Source organism: Callithrix jacchus, chromosome 8 (assembly GCF_049354715.1).
Source record: "Callithrix jacchus isolate 240 chromosome 8, calJac240_pri, whole genome shotgun sequence".
Lineage (NCBI taxonomy): Eukaryota > Metazoa > Chordata > Mammalia > Primates > Cebidae > Callithrix > Callithrix jacchus.
The window spans coordinates 33,148,856-33,163,866 of NC_133509.1; the positions used below are offsets into that span (position 1 = coordinate 33,148,856).

The following is a 15,011-nucleotide window of genomic DNA, read 5'->3' on the forward strand; positions in this document are numbered from 1 at the left end:
CATCTGGTTGAAATTGCTAGAGATGTGGAGGGCCTTCACCTGCGTGTCTGTAGGTAGTGATTTGATTATATTGTATTTCCCTGGGTGAGCAGAGCCAGGAGGCCTCTGGATGGGGGCTGAGGCCTTGATTGCCTTGGCGGGCACTCTGAGTTGCAGAAAGTGGGTTTCTTGCTAGACAGTTTCTGTTTCAGCAAAGTCTCAGGTGCCTTTTACTGCAAGGAATGTTGCAGGTCTCTATTTGTGGACTTATGCATCAGTTTTAATGGACTGAAAACCCAAAGAAAGCATTGGGGAGTGTGTCTCGGTAGAGAATGGGCTGACAGCTGGATACAACCAGATGGTGCCCTAGATCTTATGGATGGACAAGGATGGGTACAAGCAGATTATTAGGAAGGACTTAAAGAGTTGGGGAGCCTGGTTCAAACAAATTCCTTGATGGCCTGAACGTAGCAGGAAGGGGAGAAATGGAAAGCATAGCCCATTGATAGCTATTGATTGGGTGCTCTCAGGACACCTTGGGACCATAGCCAGTGGGGGAAGTGGTCTTGAGAGAGAATGGGGACCAGCTGGAGGGGCCAGATGCCAGCCTCCCTTCCTCCTGGAAAGGAAACACTTCAGTCACACGATAGTTTCTACCTTGGCACTCACAGCCCTGTCTCTTCCCTTCCAGCCTGATCCTGCCTGAAGATGGTGCCGCTGGTGGCGGTGGTGTCGGGGCCCCGTGCCCAGCTCTTTGCCTGCCTGTTCAGGTTGGGCACTCAGCAGATCGGCCCCCTTCAGCTGCACACAGGGGTCAGCCACGCAGCCAGGAACCATTATGAGGTGCTGGTGCTGGGTGGGGGCAGTGGTGGGATCACCATGGCCGCCCGCATGAAGAGGAAAGTGGGTGCAGAGAAAGTGGCCGTTGTTGAGCCCAGTGAGGTAAGCCTCCCCTTTTGAGTGCCTAGGTGTGTGTGCATGTGTGTGTGTATATGTGTGTGCGCATGTGTGTGTGTGTATGTGTGTGCACCTGTGTGTGTGTGTTCCGGGGTTGGGCATGACTATCAAGCAGTGGGTCTTCATGTGTCAACATTAGTGCTTCTCCTGGGCACAGAAAGCAGCCCATCCAAAAGGACTGGGAAAAGTGGAGGGAAGGAGAGAGGGAGGACAGATCTCTTGGCTGTTAGTGTTCTCCTCTGTATTAGTTTCTTAGGGCTGCCATAACAAATCACTACAAATTGGGTGGCTTAAAACAACAGACATTTATTCCCTCAGAGTTCTGGATACTAGGAGTTTGAAGCCAAGCTATGGGCAAGGCCACGCTCCCTCTGCAGCCTGGGTGAGAGGGATGGACAGGGGAATTTGTCTCATGCGTCTTCCCCAGCTTCTGGTGTTTACCCTGAAATCCTTGCCATTCCCTGGCTTACAGCTGTGCCGCTCCCTTCTCTGCCTTCATCTTCACAGGATGTTCTCTGTGCGCCTCTGTGTCCCTGTGTCCCTGTGTCTTCACACGACCCTCCTGTAAAGCCACCAGTCATTGGGTTTATGGCACACTCTATTCAAGAATGATCTCATCTTAATTCGATTACATTTGCAAAGACCCTATTTCCAAATAAGGTCACATTCCCGTGTACTCAGGTTAGAACGTTAACATCTTTCTCTGAGAGAGACACAGTTCAACCCATGACATTCTCCCGATGCCACCCTCCTGCCCAGAGGAAAATCAATGGCTGCTGCACTTTCCTCTCTGTTCCCTTCTGTAGAAGGGAGGATGAGCTGTGGAGCCGGGAGACCTCTGAAAAGCTGTCAGTGGGCTTAGAAATTTAAATGCAAGGGCAGATTATAAGGGAGAAAAGGTAACTGGCACTAGGAGGGAACACTGAGTAAGGCACTGTCACAAAAAGCATGTTAAGATTGTCCAAAAGCTTGAGAAAAGTCTTCAAGGGTTGCGGTGGTTTGCCTAATGTTTCACATGGAACTAGGCATGTACCGGTTGGGAGCTGTGTCCTTGGGAGGAAAAAGCAAAGTGGATCAGATGTCTGTTTCAGAGGGAGGACATGACAAAGAAGGCATACTCCTTTCCAAGACTCGTTCCCAGTAGGGGATGATGTCACCCAGGGCTGTGATTTGAGAGGGAACTTGGGGGCAGTCTCTATCATTTTCCTTTTTAAAGTGGCATCTCTTCAATTCAGTAACATCACTTACGTGGCAGTGGTCTGAGAGCTGTATCAGGTGGCCCCTCTTTCCGGTGTATGTTGTATTTTAGCCAATGGATGGGCAGGTCTCCAGTCGGGCTTCTCTTTGTAAGGAGACTGGCTCTTCTGGGAGCTGGGCACAATTTGGTGGCCAAAATCAAGTTCGTCCTGCCCTGTGAGGAAGTGCAGGACAGGAATTTCTGGAAGGAGCTGCCAGAGCCCCAGGCTTGGTACTTTCCCTACTGAGTCTGGTTTAGTGATAGCTGAAGCTGATGTTCATAGTCCAAAAATAAAATCCGAGCTTGTGTTTTTACTCCTCTTACTGTTCAAGATAAATTGGCCAGTGATGAGTTCTTATAACTGGAGACCTCTCCCGCCTCTTGGATCATATTATTGTTTGTAGAGGGATTGCAAAGTCATTCCCGGTGTCCTCTTCACCTCTCTGTGGGTTTTGGCAATGCTGGCCAGCCGCTTTGAGGCATTTTGGCAACATTGAGAGCTCTTGGTCCCCAGTCCACTCTAAGTGGATTGGAATTCTTAGAGGCCATTAAACAAGTCTGCCCTTTGCCCCTATGTCCAGAACTTTCACACTAACTTAGATCAAGAATGGACTATCTGTTGCTGGGCACGGAGGCTCACACCTGTAATCCCAGCACTTTGGGAGGCGAAGGCAGGCAGATTACCTGAAGTCAGGAAGTCAAGACCAATCTAGGCAACATGGTGAAACCCCATCTCTACTAAAAAGGCAAAAATTAGCCAGGTGTGATGGCATAGTTACTTGGGAGGTTGAGGTAAGAGAATCACCTGAATCTAGGAGGTGGAGGTTACAGTGAGCTGAGATCATGCCACTGTACTCCAGCCTGAGTGATAGGGCGAGACTCTGTAGAAAAAAGAATGGAGCATCTGAAGCAAGAAAACTCCAGAAAATAATGAAAGTTTGAGTATGCATTGCATTGTAGAGTAGGATGTGGTACGTATTGTCTTTGGATGTGAAATCTCTGAGTCTCTGAGAAAGTAGAAGAAGGGCTGATCAGTAAACAGCCCTCATTGGGCTTAGGAAAAACAGTTGGAAGTTAATGAAGTTTAGATGATCCCTGGAAGTGGCTGTAAACTTTCCAGACTTACCACTGTCTCCACATGCTCCTGAGGAACCATATTTGGGCTGCCAGGCTTAATTTTTAAAATATTTGTTAACATAAAGTACCCATAATAAATGTATGGATATGCATGTGTATATAACGTACATTTTAAACACCAAGCCAACTTTCAGCAATAAATAATGCAGTGGTCACTAAAGATAATTTATAGCTTTTTCAAAGGTCTTGGAAGAATTTTTGTGTTGAATGACCATCCTTCAGAGCTCCCATAATAGGAGACGTCTAATAGGGGGAGCTAACTTTGTGGAGACTTTTCCATACAATGCTCTATGGGTCAGGAGGGAGCCATTGAGAGAATTTAGCTTATACTGTTAGCTATGACCCTTTCTGATCAGCATCAGATTGCAATAAATCTTCAAATACTTTGTTTTTTAGAGACATTTCTACCAGCCAATCTGGACACTGGTGGGTGCTGGTGCCAAACAACTGTCCTCCTCTGGCCGCCCCACAGCGAGTGTGATTCCATCCGGTGTAGAGTGGATCAAAGCTAGAGTGGTTGAGTTGAACCCAGACAAGAACTGCATTCACACAGACAACGGCAAGGAGGTAACTACTGGGGCCTTGGGATTTTTTGTTAATCTGAGGGCTTGTATTAATATGCAACCATCTTTTTTTTTTTTTCTTAGTGTGTTTTTTTTTTTGAGATGGAGTCTCACTCTGTCACCCAGGCTGGAGTGCAGTGGCGTGATCTTGGTTCACTGCAACCTCCACCTCCCGGGTTCTAGTGATTCTCCTGTCTCAGCCTCCCAAGTATCTGGGATTACAGGTGCATGCCACCACACCCGGCTAATTTTTATATTTTTAGTAGAAATCGGGTTTCACGGCCGGGCGTGGTGGCTCAAGCCTGTAATCCCAGCACTTTGGGAGGCCGAGGCGGGTGGATCATGAGGTCAAGAGATAGAGACCATCCTGGTCAACTTGGTGAAACCCCGTCTCTACTAAAAATGCAAAAAATTAGTTGGGCATGGTGGTGTGTGCCTGTAATCCCAGCTGCTCGGGAGGCTGAGGCAGGAGAATTGCCTGAACCCAGGAGGCGGAGGTTGCAGTGAGCCGAGATTGCGCCATTGCACTCCAGCCTGGGTAACAAGAGTGAAACTCCGTCTCAAAAAAAAAAAAAAAAAGAAATAGGGTTTCACTATGTTAGCCAGGCTGGTCTTGAACTCCTGACCTTGTGATCTGCCAACCTTGGCCTCCCAAAGTGCTGGGATTACAGGCGTGAGCCACCACACCTGGCCCAGTATGCAAGCATCTTAAACTGGATAGCCTTGTGTTGAAAGAGCAGTGTATCTATGCATGTGTATGCATGTACGTATGTGTGTTGGATACTGCACAAGATGGCAGGGTATGTGGTAAGTGGAGGATAGATGGAAGGACTGAGTGATGTTGAGTTAATAAATAACTAAGATGAGTATTTGTTAAACACCCACTGTACACCCTATTGCTTAGTGTAGTATCTTTCACCTGAATGTTTATTGTTCATATGTTGCCACATGTTACAATAGCAAGCACTTTCCTCTTTCTATTTTTTTGAAGCAACCGGATTTTCTCTTGACACCTAGCCTCCCAGAGCAATAGGATGCTGGAAAAATATCTATCCATCCACCCTAGGGGGCGCTCTGCCAGAGCTGTAGGGAAATCCTGGGACTCTGAGGTTCATGCCAGCGTTAGGGAGAATTGTTTCCAAAGCTTGAGGCTCACAACTGCTCAGCACCTTTAAGAAGTCTCCCACCCTCACCTCTCAGGGGTCAAAGTTTTTCAGCAGCTGCTGCCCCACGTTTGAATGAGGTGATAGGAGCAGGATAGTGGAAGAGCTGCTCAAAAGCCATCTGCAACTTCCTTTCCCTTACCTGCTGCTGAGCCCAGGACAGGGGCAGGCAGGGCAGCGATGGTGTTCTGACCTGTTCCAGGCTCCTGTGGTTTTTGGGCTCCCAGGGTGTTATTGGTCTTAATCCTCTGTGCCTTCTCCCTTCAATTGGTGACTCTGGCATTTTCACGGAATTGTAAAATCAGAGTTGGTGAGGATCTAAAACGTTTTCAAGTTCGAACCTTCCCTCCGATGGAGATTCATCTGCTGAGGCATTCTCTTTTTTTGAGACAGAGTCTCACTTTGTCACCCAGACTGAAGTGCAGTGGCTCAATCTCGTCTCACTGCAACCTCCACCTGCTAAGTTCAAGCTATTCTCCCACTTCTGCCTTTCCAGTGGCTGGGACTACAGGTGCACGTAGCCATGCCTGGATAATTTTTGTATTTTTTGGTAGAGATGAGTTTTTACCATGTTGGCCCGGCTGGCTTGAACTCCTGATGTCAAGTGATCCCCCTGCCTCAGTCTCCCAAAATGTTAGGATTATAGGAGTGAGTCATCACGCCTGGCCTGCTGAGGCATTCTTAAGCTTTTTTTTGGATCACAGATCTTTCTGGATACCAGATGAAAGCCCTCTCTAGAAAAATGCACATATGTACCAGATTTTGTATTTGCTTTTAGGGAGTCCAGAGATTTTCTGTAGCTTTTCCCTGGACCCTGATCAAGAGTACCTGCTTTAGCTGAGTGTGGTGGTTCCCACCTGTAATCCCAACACCTTGGGAGGCTGAGGTAGGCAGATCACTTGGACCCAGGAGGTCGAGGCCAGCCTGAGCAACATAGCGAGAACTTGTCTCTACAAAAACATTAAAAAAATTAGCTAGGTGTGGTGGTGTGTGCCTGTGGTTCTAGCTACTTGGGAGGCTGAGGTGGGAGGATCACTTGAGTCCAGGAGTTCAAGGCTGCAGTGAGCTGTGACTGTGTCACTGCACTCCATCTTGGGTGACAGAGCAAGACTCTGTCTCAAAAAAAAAAAAAAAAAAAAAAAGAGTACCTGCTGTATAGCATTTATGATCCTTGGCTTTCTGGCCTCCATTCATTCATTCATTCATTCCACAAATATTTATTAAGCATCTACTATAAGCTAGGTGCAGTTTTAGGCATTAAGAATACATGAATGAACAAAAACAGACAAAATTCCTTATTGAACTGGATATTATATTTTACTCAGGGAGAACATACAATCAACAATAGACCTAGTAAGTAAATTACATAGTATGTTAGAATAGGATGGTTATTCATGGAAAAAAACAGAGCTGATTTGGAGCTAATTGGTATTGGGGCACATGGAGGTGGGGGACTAAATACCAACAATAGGTTGGTATTTACATAGTCCATGACCAAGGAGTTCTCTGATAAGTTAGGTCTTCATAGTTTTAGACAGGTGGGTTATGTGAAAGTTCTGTCTTTACTGAGCCAGAATCCACCTTCCTGTAACTTTTTTTGTATTCTGTCTTGGACACTCAGGATGTTGTTCTTTTTAATATACTTAATACTTTCTTAATACTTTTATTCTTTGTTTTGTCCTGTGTATGAGAGAAGAATGTCTTCTCTGTTTTCTGTGGAGAAACCCTTCAGCTATTTGAAGGTGGCTCTTCTGTTTTATACACATTTTCTCTTTAGGTAGATGTGTCCCCCGATCCTCATCTCCCTCAATTCTTCCTCACATTTCATGGTTTCTGGTCCTTCCAGCACCCTCTTTATTCTGCTTTGGACACCATCTGGCTTGTAAGTGCTGCATGAAAGAGGTATCTGGAAGAGAAGGAACTTTATAGAACAGCCCAGAATAGAGTGGAGCCATTCTCTCCCATATCGCATGCTGCCTAAGTTAGCATTTGCCTTTTTAGTGACAGTTACCATGGTGCCGATTCACACTGGGCTTGAGGTCAGTGCACATCTCTGGTCCCTTTTCACATGACCCATGATCAAGTCAGGCTTCCCCCATCCTGAAAAAGTGCAGTTGTAATTGATTTTACCTAAAGGCAGAAATGAATATATATAAGCAAATGCGTATCTGCATATATATTTATATTAATTAAAAATTAAAAAATTACATACGGCTTTTGCCCTGTTAATGGTTCAGAACTTTCTTATTTTGCTCAATGTCTCCAGGAGACTGGACTGAACTACACTCAAGATTGTTCTCTGTTCATAAGGTTGAGCTTGGTGGCTCTTTTACATTGCCAGTGTCCTGCACACAGGTCAGGAGACCTCTCTTGTATCACACACACCATCTCTTTGGTACAGCAGGGACTGTCTGATTGTTGGATACTTTCAAGCTACAGGAAGAGCTTGAGAGTCCTCTGTGGTTGGGTTCATGCTCATCTCAAGGACTGTATACTTTACTCATCTCTTGGGAATGGCAGGCACTAGCAGGCGTTCTCACTGCTGCGTCCTACCTATTACTCTTAAGGCTGGACACTTAGGAAAGATGTAGTCCCTTGTTTTAGGGCTAGAGAAGAAGTTGGTGCAATGTAGCAGGACTTTCTTACAAGATTTTATGAAGCAAAACTACTTCATAGGCAGATATCGGAAATCAACGTGTAACATCTCATGTGAGAAATCATCTCGCTGATTTTAGTTCATCTTCCCAACCTTTCTGGGTCTTTCATATTTATGATTGTCACTCCATTTGCAAATTTTCCTATCTCTTATTCACAGATGGTTCCATATAAGTTCAAGGTTTTAATTCTGTAACATGTCCCTAGAGAGCTTTTTTAGATTGCACAAAATTAATCTTTAGCAAATATTATTCAATTGACCAAATCATTTCATTCTTTTTTTTTTTGAGATGGAATTTCACTCTGTCGCCCAGGCTGGAGTGCAGTGGTGCGATCTTGGCTCACTGCAACCTCTGCTTCCCGGGTTCAAGTGATTCTCCTGCTTCAGCCTCTCCAGTAGCTGGGATTATAGGTCTGTACCACAACACCCAGCTAATTTTCGTGTTTTTAGTAGAGATAGGGTTTTGCCATGTTGGTTAGGCTGGTCTCGAACTCCTGACCTTAGGTGATTCACCCACCTTGGCCTCCCAAAGTGTTGGGGTTATAGTCGTGAGCCACTGTGTCTGGTCCATTCCATTCTTAGTTTACACTTTCCCACCTTATTCACTAGATGAAAGACTGAGCTGAAGGCATTGCTGAAACCTAGACTAAGTGTGTCTCTGACTCTTCCCTGATCCAGGGGTGTGTTTGTCTGAAACACGTCTCAAGGCTCTGTGTAGACCTGCCCTGGCTCCTTCTCCAGACTAAACCTGGTTCTATTCTCCCCTTGTTCCTGCTCATGCCATACTGGCCTGTTATTTCCTCAAATGCCTCAGCCTTTTTCTAACCCCAGGACATTTGCACATGCTGCTCCCACCTCTACCTCTTGCTAGCTCCTATTCATCTTTAGCTTTGATATGACTCCTTCAGGCAAGCCTTCCTTGACTTCCCAGACTAGGTCAGGTTCCTCCTTGACATGCCATCACAGCACTCGGTGATTTAGCAATAATTTGTGTGATTATCTTGTAATGCCTGTCTCACTTACTAGATGGAGTTCCTGAGAAGCAGATAGTGTATCCTTCTTCTTCATTGTTTTATGCCCAGGTCCTAGCACAATATCTGGCACATAGAAGGTGCTCAGTAAATATTTGTGAGCAAATTGTGTCTGTTTCTTCATTTGGAAAATAAGAATAATAATAGTAGTACCTGGCTACCTTATCAAGTTGTTGTGAGTGTTAAATGAGTGAAATATGAAGCACTTAAAACAGTACCTAGCACAGAGCAAATAATCAATAAGTGTTGCTGTTATTTTAAAAAGAATACATAAAAAGGAAATGATATATTTATTGAGTATCTACTATATGCCAGCAGTTCTTGATTGTTGATTGCTGATTGAAAGCAGCAGGCTTATCATCTGTTTTGAACCTATTTTGGTGTCCCTTCCCTCCCTCCCTCCCTCCCTTTCTTCCTTCCTTCCTCTCTTTCTTTCTTCCTTTATCAGTTTCTCTCTCTTTCTCTTCCTTCCTCCTTCCCTCCCTTCCCCCCTTTCCTCCCTCCCTTCCCCCCTTTCCTCTTTCCCTTCCCCCCTTTTCTCCCTCTCATCCTCCTCCCCTCCCCTCCCCTCCCCTCCCTGCCCCATCCTCTCCCCTCCTCTCTTCAGAGAGCCTTGCCCAGGCTGGAGTGCAGTGTCGAGATCACAGCTCACTGCAGCCTTGAACTCTTGGGCTCAAACTATCTGTCTCAGCCTCCTGAGTAGCTGGGATTACAGGCACACACACACTACCATGCCTGGATAATCTTTTAAAAAATTACTATGAAATGTCTATTTAATAGTTGAGCCTAGACTTTCGCAAGGGATTAATAGCCTATTTACTAACGGGTCAGCGTCAGAATTTCTCTTTCTGACCCCTGTGTACTGTGAGAACACTTGCACGTGTTCAGCTTTTTGGCGGGGTCTACACTGTTGTCTGTAACTGCTCAAGTCTTGTCTATAGGCTTTTGCCGTTTCTGAGGGTTTAGGTCATCGACCTGAAAACTTGAACTCATTCAAAAAGCTCGAGGTTTTCTTCTTGTTCTCTTGCTATTGAGGGTTTATTCTCTCTTAACAAGTTTTCCCCCATAGTCTTAAGCTTGCACGTTTTTAGTCCTTAGACATAATGAATATTACGCTCTAATAAAATAGAGCACAATCAATATTATGTTGTACTGTGCTTGGTGGTGGCCTGCACAAACCAGAAGCTCCCGTTGTCGACAGTGGTCATATGTTTCAGCTGCATGTCATCACCACCAGGCCCCACGCTAGCTCTTACCTAATGTGCCTGGGTCACTCGACACGGGTTGGCCAGCCATTTAACGGACCTGGTGCACTTACCTGCAGAAGATGGAATTTCAGGACATCATCTTTCTATGGACAGGCAAAAATGAGCAGGACTCCCACCTTGGTCTGCTTCAGTTTTAGACAGATGAATAAGCTTGTATTATCTATCCACTTAGAGAAGTTGTATTTTTCACAAGCAACTGGAATCATTCATCTATCCATTTGCCCAGCACACATTAGAGTTCCTCACTTAGATTTTGTGAGGAATATAAGGAATAAGACAGAACTGTTATCCTCTAGTAGTGATCAGAGTGGTGGGGAGAACAGTGCTAGGAAGCCTTGTGCACACTGTGTGGGGGAGCTTCTGGGAGGGGCCAGTGGTGAGGGTGATGGTGTCATCACTGGAAAGCCTGCTGCTGACGTGCCTTTGGGGCTGAAGCTCCCGGGTGCCAGGGCAGGACCTCTTCTGCACCTTGCTTCCCTTGGCTCCTCAGCCGGAGTCAAGCGCTCTTAGGTCTTGGAGTCCTCTCTCCAACTGTGATTTGCTCAGGTTGCCTGCTCTGCTTGATCATTTAGTACAGGATCATGGTAATCACAACCTGTTTCTTCTTCCTGGGCTCCTGAGCCTCACGGCAATTAATCTTCAGCTCCGGTCTTCTAGGCAAGTTCTTGTAACTTACAACCACTTTGCTTACATTTTTTGGCCTAAGTTTGTCTTCCCCTTTGTCCTAAACCCACATTTCCATCCTGCTATTTATGGGTACAATACCCATATTTGAAGTAGAGACTTTTTTTCATCCCACACAGGTCATTAAATAAGGTCAGGTGCACTAGATCATAGCCTTTCAATGACCTTCAAAAGAGCAATTTCCCAATTATGATATTGGTCCAATCCACATGACAAGCCAGACTTGCTTGGGATTCACATATGTATGTATTCAAATACATGTATATTTTGAGACAGGGTCTCACTCTGTCACTGAGGCTGGAGTGCAGTGGTGTGATCTCTGCAACCTCCACCTCCCAGGCTCAAGCAATTCTCCCACCTCAGCCCTTTGGAGACTACAGGTGCACGCCACCACACCTGGGTAATTTTTGTATTTTTTGTAGAGACAGGGTTTTGCCATGTTTCCCATCTGGACTCCAACTCCTGAGCTCAAGTGATCCACCTGCCTTGGCCTCCCATGATGCTGGGATTACAGGTGTGAGCTACTGTGCCTGGCCTACCCCATTGATTTTAGACAGTTGATTGTCTTTTAAGATTAGGAAGCCATTCTCTTACCTCTCAATGTGAAAAAGTGTTAATACAAGGACCGTACAAATAATTGTGGCCTCTCACTGTGTAAACATATAGCTGTCTCAAGCTTTCTGGGGCTAGGCAGGTTATAAAATATTTGTGAAGCAGTGAGATGTGAGGCATAGACAACAGAAGGTGTGATGGTGAGTGGACCCCTCCCTTCCTGTCTGCCCACCTACCCTGGCCCCAAGACATTTAGATTAAAAAATGGGAACCTGAGTGGGACTCCCAACCTTGCTCTGCTTCAGCTTTCTCATCTGTTCTATGGGCTAATAATGTTTCCCTGCCTCCCTCAGACCACATGGAACCGCATCTGGGGTCCAAGTCAGTCCTGGAGCTGCCATTTCTTGGGTCCTGTCTAAAATGATGTCTATTTGTGTTGCAGATCTCCTACCGCTATCTCATTATTGCTCTCGGAATCCAGCTGGACTACGAGAAGGTACCGTGTGGAACTTTCTGTGTTATGCTGGCTTATCTATGCTGAGCAGATGCTGTGGTTAGCTGGTTTATTATGTTCATTTGACAAGAAAGGGGTTCTAAGAAAATATGGTTTGATTTCTTGGCAGTCCTTTTATAGTTTTAAGGAAGTCTTCTCTAAGAGTCTGTCAATAATAATAATAACACATTGTAGCTTTAAGCTTTAATCAGAGTTCAGTGTGCTCATGCTTCATGATAATTCTTGCAAGACAGCAGTTTTCTTTCCACATTTGCAAGAAAGCTGCCTTTCTATGTGGCACTGAGTTGGCTGTATTGAAGATTAAATTTTCCTTTGGAGTAGGATTTAGATCGTACATTTTAAAGCAGACTTTAAGGGGCGGAACCCCAGCCGTTAGTTCATCAGTTCCTGGAGGGACTTCTGCGTTTTGTGGTGTAGATGCTGGGTTTTCAGTATGAAGTCACCGATGCAGTAGAAATGCCAGAAGTTCCTCAGATCTCCCTTTTCAGTAAGCCAGGGAGCCAGATGTGATCTGACTGTGTGAGATTCAAGTTTATTTTTCTAAAACATAGTGGAGTAAATCAGTAAATATTATCATTTCCAGAAGCTGTTGGGGACTACAGGTAAATAGTTGGAATACAGAAACATCGGTGCTAACCGGGTCAAGAGCTTCAGGAAGGTCAGAGTTGGCCCAGTAAGCATCTTTGAAGTGTGTTTCTGTGTAAATAAACGTGAGTTGTGACATGTCCGAGGGAGGGTAGTGAAAATGTCTTGGGATGTGTTGTAGGAAAGTTCAGAGAAGCAACAAGTTGTTGTGAATGTTGTAAGATGATTTTGAGTCATGGTGCCGTGGGCCATGAGTCTGTTAGAACGACAGGCAAGCGACAAAGTAGAAGATATGGAGAAAGATGCCTATTACAACTGCTTTTGAGAGGTCCATACCTTCCAGAAAAGCCCCCACAGTGTTGACCTAGTGAAGGCAATGCATCTCTATGGTGCTGTCTTCCCACAGCCCCAGTGTCATGTAAGAAGGACTGCAGAGGCCAGTGCCCAGAGTCCATAGCAGCCTCTTGTAGCAAACCAAGTCACAGTGATATTTAAAAGTAGCTATTATTAAGGAATTTCTATTATATACCAGGAACCACACTAGAATCACATATTGATTCTTTTTTATTTTGAGATGGAGTCTTGCTCTGTCACCCAGGTTGGAGTGCAGTGGCGTGATCTTGGCTCATCGTAACTTCCATTTCCCAGGTTCAAGCAATTCTCCTGCCTCAGCCTCCAGAGTAGCTGGGATTACAGGTGCCTGGCACCACACCTGGCTAATTTTTGTATTTCTTTTTTTTAGTTGAGATGGGGTTTCACTGTGTTGGCCAGTCTGTTCTCAAACTCCTGGCCTCAAGTGATCCACCTGCCTCAACCTCCCAAAATGCTGGGATTACAGGCATGAGCTACTGCGCCCAGCCAGGAGTCAAAAATTGATTCTTTACAACTACTTGTGAGAAAGGCATTTTTATCTCCACTTAATAGATGAGGAAGCTGAGGCTAAGGGGATGTAATAACTTAACTATGGTCACTGTGCTACTTGGGACTCTTTGATTGAAATTCAAGGAAACTACTCAGGTTGGTGTAAATAAAAAATGGAGATCATCTTTTGAAAATACTGAGATGTTGAGATCTATCCAAGCTGGCCGACCACTAACAGCTCAGGACGGTAGCTCCCAGTGAAAGCTCAGAGAATGAGACGACGCCACATCTTTAGACAAATTTTCGTCAGTCACCGATTAGCCGATTCCCAGTGGAGGAGCCCCACGGGTCGCCAGCGTGACTCTTGTGGCTGCCGCAGCGGTTTTGCCGGCGTCTCGGCGCAGCAGCTCTTCATGCAGAGCCAACGGGACTGCTTCCCCTACTGACCGGAGTTTGGAGCTCCGGGAAGTCAGAGCCGCTTGTTGCGGACTCAAGAGGGAAGCCAGACCAGAGATTCCCGGGCAGAAGAGCACCATCAGTCTTATCGCTGCTATTTAGGCTGCTACAGTGGGTTGCTCGGATCCCAGCACTGGGAATCAATAAGTTGGACGTCGACTCAGAAACCTAATTAGAAAGACGGTTCATCTACAATGAAGGGAAAAAAACAGCCTAAGAAGGCCGAGTATACTCGAAATCAGAACCCATCAGCAACGGAACAAGCCCTGATGGAAAAGGACTCATCAGCAACCGAACAAGCCCTGATGGAAAAGGACTCATCAGTAACGGAACAAGCCCTGATGGAAAAGGACTGTGTTCCATTATCTGAAGTAGGCTTTAAAAGGTGGATGATAAGAAACTTCTGGGAGTTAAAGGAACTTCTTCTAACCCAATGTAAAGAAACTAAGAACTTGGAAAAAAGGTTCGATGAAATGTTGAAAAGAATAGACAATATAGAGAGGAATACAAATGAACTTATGGAGTTGAAAAATACAACACGAGAACTTAGTGAAATATGTACAAGCTTAAACAGCCGAATGGATCAAGCAGAAGAAAGGGTATCAGAGGTCGAAGACCAACTTAATGAAACAAAACGACAAGACAAGAATAGAGAAAAAAGGATAAAAAGGAATGAGCAAAGTCTCCAAGCAATATGGGACTATGTGAAAAGACCTAATATACGCTTGATTGGTGTACCTGAATGTGACAGAGAGAATGAATTCAAGCTGGAAAATACTCTCCAGGACATTATCCAGGAAAATTTTCCTAATTTAGCAAAGCAGGACACTATTCAACCCCAGGCAATACAGAGAACACCACAAAGATATTCCTCAAGAAGACCAGCCCCAAGGCACATAATCGTTAGATTCACCAAGATCGAAATGAAGGAGAAAATATTAAGGGCAGCCAGAGAGAAAGATCAAGTTACCCATAAAGGTAAGCGTATTAGGCTTACAACAGATCTCTCAACGGAAACCCTACAAGCTAGAAGAGAGTGGGGGCCAATATTCAATATACTTAATCAACAGACCTTTCAGCCCAGAATTCATATCCTGCCAATTTAAGCTTTACATTTGAAGGAAAAATAAAATCTTTTAGAAACAAGCAAGTACTCAGAGAAAAATCTCTGTTACCACCAGGCCTGCTTTACAAGAACTTCTAAAAGAAGCATTATACACAGAAAGGAACAACCAGTATGACCCTTTCTAAAAATACACCAAAAAGTAAAGAGCATTAACATAAAGAAGAATTTTTATCAACGAAAGGACAAAATAGCCAGTTAATATCAAATGGCAGCAACCCTAAATTTAAATCGACCAAATCTCC

General features: G+C 45.0%; 1 protein-coding gene across 4 annotated transcripts in view; it reads left to right on the forward strand.

Annotated features, from left to right (window-relative positions):
* The window catches only part of SQOR (sulfide quinone oxidoreductase), a 56,605-nt gene that overhangs the window by 20,714 nt on the left and 20,880 nt on the right, over window positions 1-15,011 (forward strand). For all 4 annotated transcript variants that reach the window (XM_035259576.2, XM_054239609.2, XM_035259574.3 and 1 more), the window contains 3 exons: window positions 671-921; window positions 3,707-3,877; window positions 11,670-11,723. In XM_035259576.2, the coding sequence (XP_035115467.1) occupies window positions 688-921; window positions 3,707-3,877; window positions 11,670-11,723 (459 nt within the window). In that variant the 5' untranslated portion in view covers window positions 671-687. The remainder of the gene's footprint in view (window positions 1-670; window positions 922-3,706; window positions 3,878-11,669; window positions 11,724-15,011) is intronic.